Here is a 16,603-nt window from a genome sequence, read left to right on the forward strand (position 1 = left end):
ATCGAACGTCATTGTGATTTTGTGAAGAAGAATACAACTGTTGACTACGTGAGCGACGAAAGACGAGCGAGGAAAAGATCTGACCTTTTTTTTTTCTTTTTTCTTTTTTTTTTTTTGGTCTTCACTATCTAGTGAGATACTTATTTTCTAAACAAAGAGAATATATTTTGGGGTGGTTTTACTAGTCAGATATATTTTTAATCCCCTTGACCTCCCTCTCTTCCTCTGGTCAAGCGTCCAACAATCTACATAGCACATGTTTACAGTTGTCCAAATAATCTAAGTAATATTTCATATGAATTTTTTCATAAAATATTTTGATCATGCTTCTGATGTCAGGTAATTCGAATTTTCTGATTTCTTTGCAGGTGTCCAGCTAATTAATCAGGGCGAAACATAAATCCAGCAAGAAATAATGCAAGCTTTGTTCACGGTTGTATTTATTCTTGGATTAGCACTACAATGTTTTGTTGGTGAGTATTATCGTTTTTTTTTTGTTTTGTTTTTTTGTTTTTTACGAATTTCTAACTGAGGAAACTTAAATTATGTATATCAAACCATCTAGTCTGATACTATGAAATAATCTCACTGCAGGACCATTGTGATAGATCATCTTGGGATTTAGTAATATCAACAAAAAAAATAAAAAGACAGGTCCTTTGAATTTCATAGACAAGTAACACCATTACAATCAATTGTTTACAGCTTGGTTGGTCAAGACGAGGAATTTGAAAAGATGCCTAAAAAAAAGTTCTTTAGTTCCAGGGTGGGGACGGGTAACGATAAAGTGAAAGCAAAGAAGGGCAGAAACCGGAAAATGAAATAGAAGAGGGACTTTGGTAGCTTGGAGAAAAGAAAGAGACTGAGAGATGAGAAGAGATGCCGGATGCAAACCCCGAAAAGAAAACTGACGGAACTCCTATATACCAAACCTGTGATTCACACTGACAAAATCTGTTTCGATGCTTTCTCTCAGCTGTCAAACACTCAACTGTCTGTTTTCCCTAATTCGTCACTCTTGAAGCAGCTATTCCCTTCATATGCAAATTAATGCCACATATAAAGTCAACCCAGCTACAAACACAAGTCCTTTACTACTTTTTCTTTCCACAATAACATGCTGAATGGGTGCGCTGACGCTTTTGTGAGGAGTTTCTATTACATAGACGGCAGTAAGTCTTAACTAAGACTCTGAAAGTGACTGACAGTAGAGTTATCTCAAACGTAAGACGCTAACATCTAGACCCTAATATTTTTGCACACATTTCTTTGTTTAATTTCTTTTCTCCTTTTCCTCCTGTATGTCTCCTTTCTATCTGTAAAGCTTTTGTCGAATTTTGTTTGTATCAGAAAAAAAATTATTTAAAATACACAATTATCTGCCTTGGTCATTTTTTTTTTAACTTAATTCGATGTTTATAAATGTAACTAAAGAATAGATGTATCTCTATATCTATGTCAAACATTAAAAAAAATCACCTCAATTTTCCCATCACAAAATTGTTAGAGCATTCAGTTAATGATTCATAATTTCAACCAAGTCAAACACTGAATAAATGTTTGAAGATACAAAAAATTTGAAGACTGAAAGTGTTGCCAAAATTACTGGATTCAGCATTAAATAACCAGAAAAACGGTTGATAAACTGTAAAACAAAACAATCAAATCATCTTCTCCTGCCATGAGTCAAGCAATATTTTATTGCTTTTAATTTTCAAACTATTGCTTTTCTTAATCTGTTTACTTTTCTATTCATATATATTAGTCTATTAGAAAAGGAAAATAATAAATATATTTTATTAGAAAAAGAAAATATATTTTATTAGAAAAAGAAAATAATATATTTTATTAGAAAAAGAAAATAATATATTTTATTAGAAAAAGAAAATAATATATTTTATTAGAAAAAGAAAATAATATATTTTATTAGAAAAAGAAAATAAATATATTTTATTAGAGAAAAAAATAAATATATTTTATTAGAAAAAGAAAATGATAAATATATTTTATTAGAAAAAGAAAATAATAAATATATTTTATTAGAAAAAGAAAATAAATATATTTTATTAGAAAAAGAAAATGATAAATATATTTTATTAGAAAAAGAAAATGATAAATATATTTTATTAGAAAAAGAAAATGATAAATATATTTTATTAGAAAAAGAAAATAATAAATATATTTTATTAGAAAAAAAAATTGGATCATAGATTAAGTTTTAGAAATCTGTCTTCAAAGTTAATTTTTGAAATTGAGAAGAAATATACAAAAACTGTATCTATATATTAATACAATCGCGTGTGTGTTATTTTTTGTGTCACGCTTACATTGTTATGTACTTCCATTTCTTGTCATAAATAATTTTACCAAGAATTCTTCATAAGTTTTGGTTTCGGTTATAGCTGATGGCACCTAAGTCATCTATTTTTTTTATAAATAATTTTATCAAGAATTCTTCATAAGTTTTGGTTTCGGTTTCAATTATGGCTAAAGGAACTCAACTTATATATATATATACATTTTTTTTTCCATAAGTTTTTTTTGGTTTTGATTCCAGCTTATGCACCCAAGTCATATAGATATATATTTTTTTTATTTTTGAAACCGCAGCTTTATAATATATAAAAATCGATTGAACGTTAACTCTATAATAATATATATGAAAGTTGCAAGAATTAAAATATCATATTTGAGCGTACTGTGCTTTGCCGGGCGTTCGTGCTAGCTTAGATAAATACTTTTGCAGTTTTAACAAAGAAAAGCTACAATAATATCAGAACGTTTCCATTTACACTGAACATATACAGAATACCAACGTCAATATATTACATATGAATGAGTCATCTGCAGAATTTCCACAGGTTCCGCTAGTTGATTAGTAATATTTGGACCACATATAAAGATGAAGTACTTGATAAAATTCAGTTGTAAGTTACTTCTTCTGGAGTTTGAAGGTTCAATCCGTCTGGCAAATGACACTCAAAATACAATTGAGAATTACTTAGGACTATAACAAATAAAAAATAACACTCAAGATGAGAACAGCAATCTGAAGAATCCAAAATTAATCGAAAATTAAGAAACATCTATCACTTAGTTTGAATGTTTCAATTAAATCAACGCTCAATCTCTTTTCTAGTAAAGTAGTTAATCTTAATTTTTCCAAATGATATCCTTCTACCTTTTTACTCTTTTATTAGTTCTGTTATTTTTCTTTGTATGTGAAAGGTTTGTTTAAAGGATTAATATGTTTTAAAGTTTTCATTCATCCACAAACAAGACAATTTGCCACTGAAACGTAAGGGGCGACTGTGAAGTAGGGACCAGATTTATAAGGGGCATATTAAGTGGGGAGTTGTGCAGCACAATACTTATTGACATTACATTTAAATTTTTGCAGGGTGGTACAGTTGAGGAAACGGGGAGCAGGCGGGGAATTCCAAAGGCAATCGGTTCCAGGAAAGGAGCTATTAGAGTGGGAAGTTTTCTGATATTCGAGGGTTTCTACGATTAAGGGTAGGATTTTTTTGTTAGTCAAGTTGCTTAGGAGTATTTATTTTACCGAATGTATTGGTATAAAAACAGGAATAAAGTTAAGAATAAGCAAAGAACAAACTATGCTTTTCTTGACAAAGTTTTGTAAAAGAAACGAAGTATTCTCTTTGTATGTCTTACACTCTCAATATTACATTTTGATTTCCAGGTGAAGACACTTGAGGGCAAGTCAAAGTGTGATAATATATCTGAGATCTTTTTAGTTTTATGTATCTTTAAAACAAAGTTTGACTCCCTTGAAATAATATTTCTAACCGCTCAACCATTTTCCCTAAATATAACATATATTTAATTGTAAGCTTTAATCTCTGTTTATATACAGTTAGATATAAGTATGTTAATATATTTGTATGTTCAGGATTCTCTCCTAAACTATTTAACCAATCATTATGAATTTTGGAACACAGCTGCTAAACTTAAGAGTGGATGATGTGAGCGATATTTAGTTTAACTAGGTTTATGCAAAGGAGACACAGAAGGAATAGTAGAAGCCCTTTGTGAAAATTTAGATGCCTCCAATTCTTGTAAAATTTTAACAAATATGTCTTAGATCACAAAGTTTTTTGCAAATTTCAGTTTCTTCAGAGTATTTTAAAAGGGTCCTAGCGAGCATAATATGGACACAACCTCTCATTTGTAAATTTAAATATTTCAGATTTTTGTTTTATTTTATTTATTTTTTTTGTTTTTTACATAGGAATCACCACATTATCAAGGCCAATTTGCATAGAATTTGATCCATAGTCCTAAGTCACCAATAAATCAAGATTTTGAATTTGATCAATAGTCCTAAGATACTAGTAAATCAAGATTTGAATCTGATCCATAGTCCTAAGACCCCAACAAATGAAGATTTTGAACTTCACCCATAGTCCTAAGTCACCAATAAATCAAGATTTTGAATTTGATCCATAGTCCTAATACACCAATTAATCAAGATTTTGAATTAGATCCATAGTCCTAATACACCAATAAATCAAGATTTTGAATTAGATCCATAGTCCTAATACACCAATAAATCAAGATTTTGAATTAGATCCATAGTCCTAATACACCAATAAATCAAGATTTTGAATTTGATCCATAGTCCTAATACACCAATAAATCAAGATTTTGAATTTGATCCATAGTCCTAATACACCAATAAATCAAGATTTTGAATTTGATCCATAGTCCTAAGTCACCAATAAGTTAAGACTTCTTGAATTTCAATTTCTTAAGACCCCATAAGTTTTAAATTTTAGACTTTTTTTTTCTTAGATCAAAATTGCAATAAGGAGTATAGGTTTAGTATCGTATCTTGAATTTAATCTTCGTAAGGGGACATAAATGTGATGTAAAACTATTCTCTTAGAAGTTAATTTAATAGTTGTTTCTAAATGTTAGTTATCCTTTTATGATTAAATCTAGAAAAATTACATTCTATCGTTTTCAAAATCCAAAGTCTTTTTATATGGAATGCACCATTATGGGGTATCCCCATCATCAGATTCTGGTCAAAACAGCTTCCACTTAATGGAAAACTAAGACCAAATATAAAATACCGCTCATCGAGATAACAAACAAAACTTTGATCAATGTCGACCAATGTGTTTCTGATCTCTTGATCGTGTTTATGTTTACTGATAAAATCCGTATCAATACTCGATAATTATTCAAATGAAATGAAGGGTTCAAATGAACATGAAAGGCCTAACACGACTATCAATAATGTGAAAGGTTATCTCTGCATAAAAAAATGTGCATATTTGATATGCGATTCTTTTCTGCACCCAATAATAACAATATGAACACTTTTGTTAGGAATTTTTTCCACTTCTTACCTCCTTCTTCAAATTGTACTGTATTCAATTCGGTTTTAAAAGGATAATGTATACCACCACTAAAACTGATCTACTCATTGTCCTCTATTTCTTGCATTTTATAAATGGCATCGAAATAGAAAATATACAACATAGTTATGTTGATATACCTGTTCTTGTTAAATCACTGAAGTTTAGCAATGTTGAGCATGGTTAGTAGTAGATACGTGACCATTTAGGAATATTAGGTGTTGTACATGGGAGGACAGTAAAGTCTCTATAAAACATGAAAAAAAACGTGTGTGTGTATATATATATATATATATATATATATATATATTTAAAAGAGTGTAGCCATCAACAATTGTGGGTTTTTTTTAAAAGGTTTTCATCATATTTTTATTTTAAATTTATATATATATATATATATATATATATATAATTTCCCCAAAACCTCTGGCCTTGATGGAAGGGGAGACTAAAAATTGCTGCTATGGTTTTAAATGATCTGAAATAACAGTAAGGGGAGACTTGATTCCAAATATTTTTTATATGTTATATCTCCCCTCTTTTGGAAATAGGGTACGATTATGACTATCTCCAGTATCATAATACTTATACACTGTGAAATTTACTTTATGTATGAAAACCAAAGAAGGGAGATATAACATATGAGAAATATTTGGAATCAAGTCTCACCTTCAAGCAAAGTCGGGCTGAACTGCTACTACTCTTATAATTTTTTTTTTTTTTTTTGTGTGTGTATTGATATTCATATTCAAAACCCTTTTTTCTATTTATTTAAAAAGAAAATACATACAACTTTGTTATATATAAGACGTGGAATTGCATTCATCTGCAAAATAACTAAAGGAGAAGATAACTTTTAAAAATATCGGCGAAAAATGTTACCCCCCCCCCTGTGAAAAGTGCCTAGTTGAAGGGGGAGATATTAATGTTTTTAGCCAATTTTTCGATATTTGTCGTATGAAAGGTCGAACTTTAAAACGATACTGATCTTGGTAAAATCCGCCGCCTCTATTGAAAGTTTAAGGCAGACATGCAAACAGACATACATACATACATTTATATATTGGTAACTAAATATTTTCGACCCAAACTGATGAAAAAGCTTGCCCTATCTCTGAATACCCTTTATGTAAAATTTCAAATATTTAGACCAGAAATTGCCTGAGTAATTTGGAAGAGACCGCAGAGGTCAATTTTTTTTAACTTTGACCCCTATTATGACCACTTAAAATTTATTGTTTTGGACTCAAATCAAGTTATTAAGTTAGATCCATGTCCAAGGAACCTATATTTAAAATTTCAAGTGCATAGACCCAAAATTGTCGGAGGAGTTTGGTAGAGTTCTCAAAGGTCCAATTGTTGAACTTTGACCCCTTAATCGCCAAATTTCTGGCCAAAAACCGATCACATCGATTTTCCCAAATCTCAGTACCCTGTATGTCAAATTTCAAGTCTGTAGACTAAAAATTGATAGTTATTTGGTAGGGAAATTTACACAGACACACAGACACGTTCACTTTTATTTATTTATATATATATATATATATATATATATATAATGGTTATTTTTTTAGCAGGTATTTTAGTTTAAACTGCTAATTTACATACGTGTTGACCCAACAAAACAACAGTTCACTGAAGAGAAATCCTGGTGAAGATCTCTGAGAAGAGTATTCCATTATTTATGAATAGAATTTTTCAAATTTGTAGTTTTTTTTTTGGGGGGGGGTCCGAATTTTTTTATCTATCTCTGACTTTCATTTAAGCTTTTGAATTTATGTCATCGCCCTTACTGACCTGACTCCATAAATGTTAGTTTCCTTTTTCTTTTTGCAAAACTCGATCATGTTCTATAAAACCTAAAAACAAAACAAGTTTCCTCTACAAAACAACCAAACAGAAGCCTGTGAATAAATATTTAAAGATATAAAGGATTTTAAGCATAAAATTTTTTGCCAAAATTACTTGATTCGACATTAAATAACTCAAAAAGGGTTGATATTTCATAAAACAAAACAATCAAACCAAACACTATGAATAAATATTTAAATATTTTGAAACTTAAAGCATAAAGAATTTTACCAAAATGACTGGATTCAACATTGAATAACTCAAAAAGGGTTGATATGTCGTAAAACAAGTAAACTCCTCCTTTCCTTTCACATATTGTACTTTCTCCCTTATGTTGTCATTGTAATTAGTAATACTTGCAAAAATATACTCCCTATATTTTTGCAAGTATATTATGAGTAAATGAACATGTACTACACTGCTTTTACAGAAAAGGAGAAAGAAATGCCTGGGAGGATAGTCTCATTACAACAGAACAGATATTATACTACTTTCCCTCCCAAAAAGACAAAATGCCCTCCCCTCGCCCCCATAAGAAGATAGAATAGTCGCATGACAGCAGATACGATTCTACTCTACCACTCTCCCAAAAAAGGAAGAAATAATGCCTAGGAGGAGGATATCATGACTAATGAATATGAACTACATGTACTTCCAAGGAGGAGGAAATGTCTGGAAGTATGGTATCATAACAGAACAGGTTCTCAACTACCCCCCTCCATGCACACAAACACTCTAAACAGAGCATTAAGAGAAAGTACGTTAGTCTGGAATACTATAGTAAATTGACTTGAACATTAAGAGTGCAATAGTATAGGTTCAGATTCAGACAGAACCATACCAAATCTTCGTGGATGATTTTTTTTTTTATTCAACAGCAAAAATGTATTTTATTTTTATCAAAAATAAAACAAAAATCAAATTTAGAAAAAAAATAAATTCAGAATTTAGACTGTTTTATAATTTAAAAAAAAATTCAGTTTTTATTTTGAATTGTGTTATCAACTGAAATCTCAAAAACTCTTCTTTTTTTTTCCCCCCTTGGCCATGCAGATGTCTGGTGATGCCTATGGCCAACTCCTTAATTGAATGCCTCAAAGACTCAAGTATAAGTCCAAGTACTGAGAAATATTACGAGTAAGAGAGATAATTTGAACATGATTGGATGCTCCTTCTGATTTGGATCCTGATGCTACCAAATCAGTTCAGGCTGTCTGAAGACATTGGCTTCCTGACCTAAAATAGACAACATATTGATGTTATTGCTTTTTTTTTTTTCTTTCGTTCTCTTCGCAAAATTCAATCATAGTCAGCAAAGGTGAAAACAAAATAAATTTTCGCCTACAAAGCAACCAAACCAAAGCAAACACTATAAATATTTGAAGACATAAAGCAATTGAAGCATAATTTTTTTCTTTTTTTATTCAGCGTTAAATAACCTAAAATATTTGATAGGCTGTAAAATACAGGGTGTCCCAAAAAAATTTTAAGTACCCATATCTCGGAAACTACTTAAATGACGTCAAATTTTTTGGAACACCCTGTAAAACAGCCAAACCAAAGTTGATGAATAAATATTTGAAGATATAAAGAATTTGAAGCATAAATACTTTCACCAAACTTATTAGATTTGGCAATAAATGAAGCCGATAAATAAGGCTGATATGCCGTAAAACAAAGCAATAAAACCAAACTAGATGCTTACCCCCCCCCTCTACATCACTGCTTGTTATATCTTTTGTTTTATTTAAAAAAAAAAATGCTATCATATGACCATGAGAAACCTTGTATTTCATGAGAATTTGATAACCACTGTTCTGTTATTGATATATCATTGTTTGCTGAAAGCAGTACAATGCTGGTCAGATTAAAATGAGCCTTCTCACTTGTGGTCAGAAATAATATGAAAGCTTACAGGTGAAGAGCACATCTGTCCATCTCTTAGCATTCACTACCCTCATCCAAGTGACTTCTATTAGTCAAGGAAACGTGATGTTTTTGTTTTTTTTATTGTAGCAGTCTACAATTTTCACCAATTTCTTCTTCAGAACGAAAATTGTAAGCATAACCCCACCCATTTTACCTTTATTTAAAAAGAGAAAAGAAAAAGGGGAAAAACAAGCTTGTTTACAAAAAAAGAAAAGGGGAGGGTTAAAAAAATGTCTGCCAATATTTCCGACCATTTTGTCTATTTGTGGAGAACGGATGTGATATTGACATCACACTGTCCAGCAAGCAAAGAACTATTTGCCGCAAACTTAAACTGTCCAAATGATTGCTATTGTTTACTGTAATCCGGTGTAAGCCCCTTCCCTCGCAAATATTTACTGAAGGAGACGACGAAGTATGAGTTGAAGCTGAAGTCATTAAGCATTCTGACGTTTCCATGTGTCCTAAGTGTGAACCTAAGCTTTCAGACAAAAAGTATGATTTTTTTTTTATTGAAATTGCTCCAGACAAGGCGTGAAGCTACTTGATATAAGGAACAAAAAAAAAATACTACTTCAAAGTCAAAAACTTGCCAACAATAAATGTTAGATGGAATAGATTCTGACCACAAAAACAGCAATTCTTTCCCCTTTGTCAGAAACATCGCTCACGGAATGTGAAGAATAAAAGACAAAATAAAGAAAGCAAAAGTCACGAGACTGACGAAAAGTAAATTCAGAATCCACTTTCTACAAAATCAGTTTTATAGAGCCATACAATGCATGTTAGCATGTAAAGCAGACGAACCTGTGTGGTTCTGCCACACAGAAGTAGAGTGTGAGCCACCTGACATCCAGTTGTAAAGTCCTGTTGGGGGACGGCTATTATACAATGTGACACAATGGAGTGTGTAAATATCTCCACTGGAAAATCTGTAAGTAGCAACCCTAGTTGAAGTAAGCGTCCCTAATGATGCTGGCCTTAACAGAGCTGAGAAGGACAAAATAACAAAATACCATGGACTTATGTACGACATGAAAAGAATCTGGAATCTTAAGAAGGTATCATAGAAATATTATTATAGAAGCAACCGGGTTAATAAAAAAGAATTTCGGAAACTATCTGGCGAATATACTCGGTGAACAAAGTGCAAGAGAAATACAAACAATTGCACTTAAAGGGACGGTTAGAATCTTAAAATGATCTCTCGGTTGCAGTAACTAAATTAATGGGAGAATGTTTGGCATCGAGTAGAATGCCCCATCTCCAGCAAAAACAGTTATAAGAAAATTAAAAGAAAACAAATACGATAATAATACATTTTTTTTTAAGGGGGTGAGGGTTCAATGGATAGGTTTCTGTTAAAGCATTCAACAATTCAAATTTCTATGGTTTGAATTGTGGTTGCAGAGTTGAAAGGTGTAAGATTCGACTGTGATTCCGACACCTAGGATTCCAAGATTTCTGACTCTGACTGTCAGAATTCCAAAATATCCGATTCTAACTATTTATTTAAAAGTCTCCTAATATTTAATAATAATCAAAGTTGAATAAAAAAAAATTTACTCTAACTCTTAGTATTTTTACAAGTCTCCAATTTCCTCTGAGTATCCAGATTTCTGTGGTTGCAATCAAAGTTCGAATATATAAGCTTGGATTGTGATTCAAACTCTTAGGATTCCAAGAATTCTAACACTGAAGCTTAGAATTCTATAATATCCGACTCCTGTTTTTTTTTTTTTTTTGTTTTTTTTATATCATCCAATATTCAATACAGGGTAGAACGATAAAATTGTCGCTCTAGAAAAGATGACATGATTCCATTTCCATTTGATGAAAACGGGTTTTCTTTTTTTGTTGCAGACCATCTACTAGTTGGCCAGTTGTGTACAAATCCCAAGAGAGATAGGAGCCTTCTATCATGTCTGAAAGGTTCAATATTCAACAAATGAGATCAGAGATGCGTTGCTGTACAACTTATGCTCTCTAACAATCCAAGTTACGACAACAGGATCATTGCCAGCACCCTCAAAATTCATCGCTGGATTGCTATGAATAACAGGGACGTGCCTAACGTGATTAAAACAAAGTTTCTGGCCCCGGTTATGGTCTAGGGTCTGGTTTCAAGTGAGGGCCACATTATACCACCTCACATCTTCAAAGTCAGCTTGAAAGTCAACACCAAAGTGTACCTGGATGTGCTAAAGAGTATGGTGATCCTCTGGTGCGGTCAGGTGGCTGCTGGCAGTCTCTGAGTGTGGCAGTAGGACTATGCCGACCCACAAGTCCAAAGAAACCCAGGCTTAGCTTCAGAAGGAGTGCTACGACTTTGTACCCTTCTCTCACTAGGCCTCCCTCCTCTACCGACCTGAATCTGCTGGACTACATCATTTGGTCATACATCGAGAACATCACCAACATGACCTCCCACAACACCAAAGCTAGCATGTTCGCCACCATCTACTGAGTATTCGCCGATGTTCATGATATAAAAAAATCTAAAATCTTCCAAGGCACGTGGACCTGCTCTCATACCTGTTATACTATTAAAGAAATGCTCCTCTGAGGTAGCCCCTGTTCTCTGTAAACTTTACAACAAATGCCTTACTGAATTTTGCTTCCCTGAAAAAGTTGAAAAATTGCTTCTGTGGTACCAGAATGTAAGAATTCTCTTGAAAGAACTGACTCCTCCGATTATTGCCCCATTTGCCTTCTCCCTCTCCTTCCAAATCTTTGAGTCATTAATCACTCAAGCACTAGTCCACCACCTCATGCCTGTTTTATAAGTATTTTAATGGATTGTGCTCTCCTGAATTTGTAACAGTTGTGCTCTCTCAACGTAAATATCTTCGATAACTCGACAAGCAGCAAAATTGTACACTTCACTGTTAAGACATCTGGAAAGCTTTCTACTCTAATAGTTTTTTCTTCCGCAAACTTCTAGACGTGGAATTCCTTCCTGGTCTCCTGTTTCCTTGGTAATACTGATATGCAGAAATTTTAATGTAATGTTAAACATCTTGCTGCTCAATTTCATACATAGTGACCCCCGTAGACATGGTTCCAAATAATAGTCCCTTACATCCAAGTAGAAATAGGCCTTGTTTGGAATGAATAAGAGTAAAAAGCAAAAATGATAACTTGCTTAAATTCATGTTATAAAGCAGAGGAAGATTTCGAGATATATATTAAAAGCTCATTAGGAGAATGTCTCTAAAGAAAGCATATCAGCATGCGCGTGCCACCTGTACTCTTCTAAGCGCAGGATATCAACACTTAACTACACACAAGACACCCAAGAAAGAATTTAGAAAACCCTTTACAGAAAACATGTTCATCTTTTCCATCTCATATTGTGACCTACGCCTACCCATCCTCAAGGTATTGCTCATTCGAGCCAAAAACCTAACATCAGCCTTCAGACCAGGTTTGGGGATGGCGCTGGCATACTCAGATGTTTATAAGTGCATCATCTGATCAGTCAATTCACCAATAAACATTCACTATACAGCAGTATCTGAAGACGACCCATGTTGGTTGAAAATGAGTATGTTTGGTGAATTTATCTACTCTCTCACCGAAAACGCAAGAAAGTTAGCTCATCGTATTGAAAAAATAGAGAAAAAAGAATATGCAGAGCTTAGCACTATTATTCAACCAGCCCTATATATATATATATATATATATATATATATATATATATATATATATATAGTGTGTGTGTGTGAATTTATGAAAGCAAATTGATTCGGCGATTACAGATTGACTTATTAGCAAAATAATTTTCCAATGAAGAACTAAGAAATTTTTGTTTTTATATAGTTTTTAAGGTTAAAAAAACTTCCAAGATAGACACACACACACATTTATATATATATATATATATATATATATATATATATATATATATATATATATATATATATATAATGACACAAAAAACAAACACAAGAAGAAGTAAAGAAAGGAAGAGGTTTTATCTTCACGGAATATTTATTTTATTTTTTATTGGCCCCCCCCCCCAAACAAGGCATAGAGCCACTTATTCGTGAAGAGCTACTATTTGGGACCATATTTGCAGGGATACTATTTAAGGAGTTGGGCAGAAAGATGTCTGTTCACATTACACTTTAATTTCTCCCTTTTTTTTCTCTTTTACAATGTGTTCTAAAGAAAATTATATATATAAATTTGCTATATATATATATGTGTGTGTGTGTTTAATTCTTCTGTTTATCTTTAGTTTTGAACATGTTACTTAATACATTGTTTATCACCACAGTTTCTAAGCCATAACTTTGTTTCCCCCCCCCCCTTCCAACATGTGAGATTTAACCATCTGTTTCATTTCATAAATTGTTTCTTTGTCAGTAAATCCAACGGATTTCCATTTGTTCAGATGTTTTCCGTAAGCTTTATGCCTTTCCTTCTGCTTCCGTGGTTGCTTTTGCCATTTTCGGCGGGATTGCTACTGGAAAAGATCTGCTTAGATGGAAGCATCAGTAAGAGCATAACAAATTATCATTGAACATTTAGAATTTTCGAAATACTTAGGTTTAACTACTTTACACCGAGAAGAATAAGAAGTGATTAATTGAAGCGTTCAATATGACTGACAGGATTTCTAAATATAGGATGCAGTTTTGTTTTTTTTGTTGTTTTTTTTTGTTTTTTGTTTTTTTTGTTGTTTTTTTTTGTTTTTTGTTTTTTTTAAATATCTCTCCTCACATTGGAAGTGTACTAACAAGAAAGATGTCAAAATCTACTACACAATTTTTGTTTTTTGTCCAATATATTTTTTTGGAGAAGTTACCTAAAATATATGTTTGTTTATTTGTTCATGTTTAATGACTAGGGCTAGGACAACAGCATATTCTTTTCATTGTTTTGGGTCTCGAGTGTGTATCCGTTGATATCTTATATGTTTTTATATAGTGCGATGTGGTTCTCAGTTTATTAATTGTGTCTAACTGTGTTGGATATATACTTGATAGTTAAAACAATGAAAGAATATGCTGTTTTCATAGCCTTATTAATGACTAGGGCTATGACAATAGAATATTCTGATCATTGTTTTGACTCTCCAGTATATATCCGACACAGTTAAACACAGTTAATCAATCAAGAATCACATCACTCTATTTAAAAACATAAGATATTAGCTGATATCTATTCGAGTCAAAATAATGAAAAGAATATTCGATTATCATAGTCCTATTAATGATCTTTCAACCATTATAAGATCATTCCAGATTAAATACCCCTCCTCTTGAATCGAACAATTCTTACAATGATTCGTGGTGTTTTTTTTTTTATGAATAGGTATTCATAGATTTGCAATCATTATGTAGTGGTGACGTAAGCAGTTTCGACCACAAAAAAGACGAATAAAACTCCTACCAGCAAGACAACTATTTTCCAATCAATTAGAAAGTTGAAATTTAAAATTTTATGTAATTTTTTTGGATAGGTTTTCATTTATATTTACTAAAAGGGTAGGGTAAAAATACCATTACAAAATACTCTTAAATACAAGATTAAATTAATAGTTAAATAACTTCACAAAATGTTTTTAAAAATATTATTAATTATAATAATAATACATTCAGTTTGTTCGCTTAAATTTGTTAACATTTGCCGGTCCCAGAAATCCTTGAAATTCTGAATTGATGACATAACTACTGGAATTTTCGTGGATATCTATTCCTAAAAAGTATCTATTTCTTTTTTGTGAAGATGGCTTTAGAGCGTGGCATTTGAGAATTCGTAATTTGTGAGTGATTTTATTTAATTTTTACATTTTTTTTGCATACTTTTAGCTTTTTTTTTTTTTTACTATTATTATTATTTGGGTCATTCTTTTGAAGAGTTTTTCAAATTATTTACGTGGTAACAAAATAATGAGTTTATGCTAATTGGTATTTGTTTCTCATCAGACAATAATACTGGATTAAAAAAATATCTTTGTACAAATTAGTTTGAGAAACGGTATTGGAAAAAGCTGTATTTTCAAATGTTTTTATTAAGTTTCTGAATTTTTGAGATGAGGATTAATTATTCATATTACTTGAATTATTCAGACTACTGTTCTCATCTTGAGTGTTATTTTAGTGACGTTTCGATCGATGTAGGTGTATCCTGTCGGACTTTAAAATCCACACAGAATTTTGAATGAAACCCTTTATTTAATCCATGGGGGTAGCATGCTCACGTTTTGTCAGTCATGACTGCGTAGAAGTCTTTAGTAATTCGCATGTATTGAGTGTCACCCGTGCTAAGGATTGAACCTTCAATCTCAAGAAGAGTGAGACTTTACAAATGAATTTTACCAAGTACTTTATCCACTATACCACGAGCCCTTGTAAAAGGACAATAAAATGAAAATAACACTCATGATAAAAACAGTCATCCAAAGAATCCAAATAGTACATTTTTTTTTATATTTGTTACTTTGTAATATCTGCTGTGAATATGTGCCTAGTTTTTACATTTATTAACGTTTTATTGCTAGTCTTTAATTGCAAGGATTATATCAAGGTTCATCTTCTCTTAGCAGATATAGGTGTCTATCTTGTGCTAATTTAAATCTTTGTTAGTCTACTTTTAAACCAATTCATTTTCTTTCTTTCTTTTTTTTTTTTTTTTTAAAGATTTTTATTTAATTACTACGGCATCGTTTGGAAACTATAATTAATTTTGAGCTAAAATAAATTTCCTTTCTATTTTTAATGCTTCCAAAACTTTTGTATCTGTTAAAGTGCTAAAATAACTTTATATTCGACATCTTAAATGTTTCCAAATTTCTTTCTCATTTGGAAGGATGAGAGAGTAATTAAATCTGTTTTATAACTATTAAGAAGAACTACTTCAGAAGAAACCGAAATGCATTCTGTTTTATTTATGCCTTCAGTTAGTTAAAAGACTGCTAAATTACTTTCTAATTTCTATCAGCCACAAATAAAGAAAAAAAAAAGAAGAAATTGGAATTATCCCACTTTTGGATTCAGAAAAAGAGGATGAAGAGAATATTAGCAATATATTTGACGAAATGTAAATGTCATCATTACCAGGAAAATTGATTAAAATGATACTAATATAAATGTTATATATACTAAATAATGTTAAAGAAAATTGGGTGAATTTGGACGTAATAAGAAAAGGACATTCTGGGGGGGGGGTATCTATCTGTAAAGTTAGGTATGAGTATGTGTTTTATATATTTCAATTTATAGGATTCGCTTCTAAACTTATTAATATATCATTATGAATTTTGAAACCAAGCTAGTAGGTGTAAGGGTGGGTAATGTGGACTATATTTAGTTTTTTTTTTTTTACAGTTCCATTTCATGCAAATGGAATAAAGAGGAAGTGGAAGCTCTTCATGAAAATTCAGATACCTCAGATTTTTGTGAAATGTTTACGATTAGTATTATACA

The 16,603-nt window shown here is 31.5% G+C and overlaps 1 protein-coding gene across 11 annotated transcripts in view; it reads left to right on the top strand.

Moving 5' to 3' along the window:
* Positions 1–16,603, top strand: part of LOC145295987 (uncharacterized) — a 404,367-nt gene that overhangs the window by 302,188 nt on the left and 85,576 nt on the right. For 10 of the 11 annotated variants that reach the window (XM_080141939.1, XM_080141943.1, XM_080141935.1 and 7 more), the window contains one exon: positions 369–473. In XM_080141939.1, coding sequence (XP_079998065.1) covers positions 416–473 — 58 coding nt within the window. In that variant the 5' untranslated portion in view covers positions 369–415. Of the gene's footprint in view, positions 1–368; positions 474–13,520; positions 13,670–16,603 lie in introns of those variants that run through there. The other variant, XM_080141934.1, reaches the window with a different exon arrangement.

Source organism: Euprymna scolopes, chromosome 16 (genome assembly GCF_053919585.1).
Source record: "Euprymna scolopes isolate OS-2025 chromosome 16, ASM5391958v1, whole genome shotgun sequence".
Taxonomy (NCBI): Eukaryota; Metazoa; Mollusca; class Cephalopoda; order Sepiida; family Sepiolidae; genus Euprymna; species Euprymna scolopes.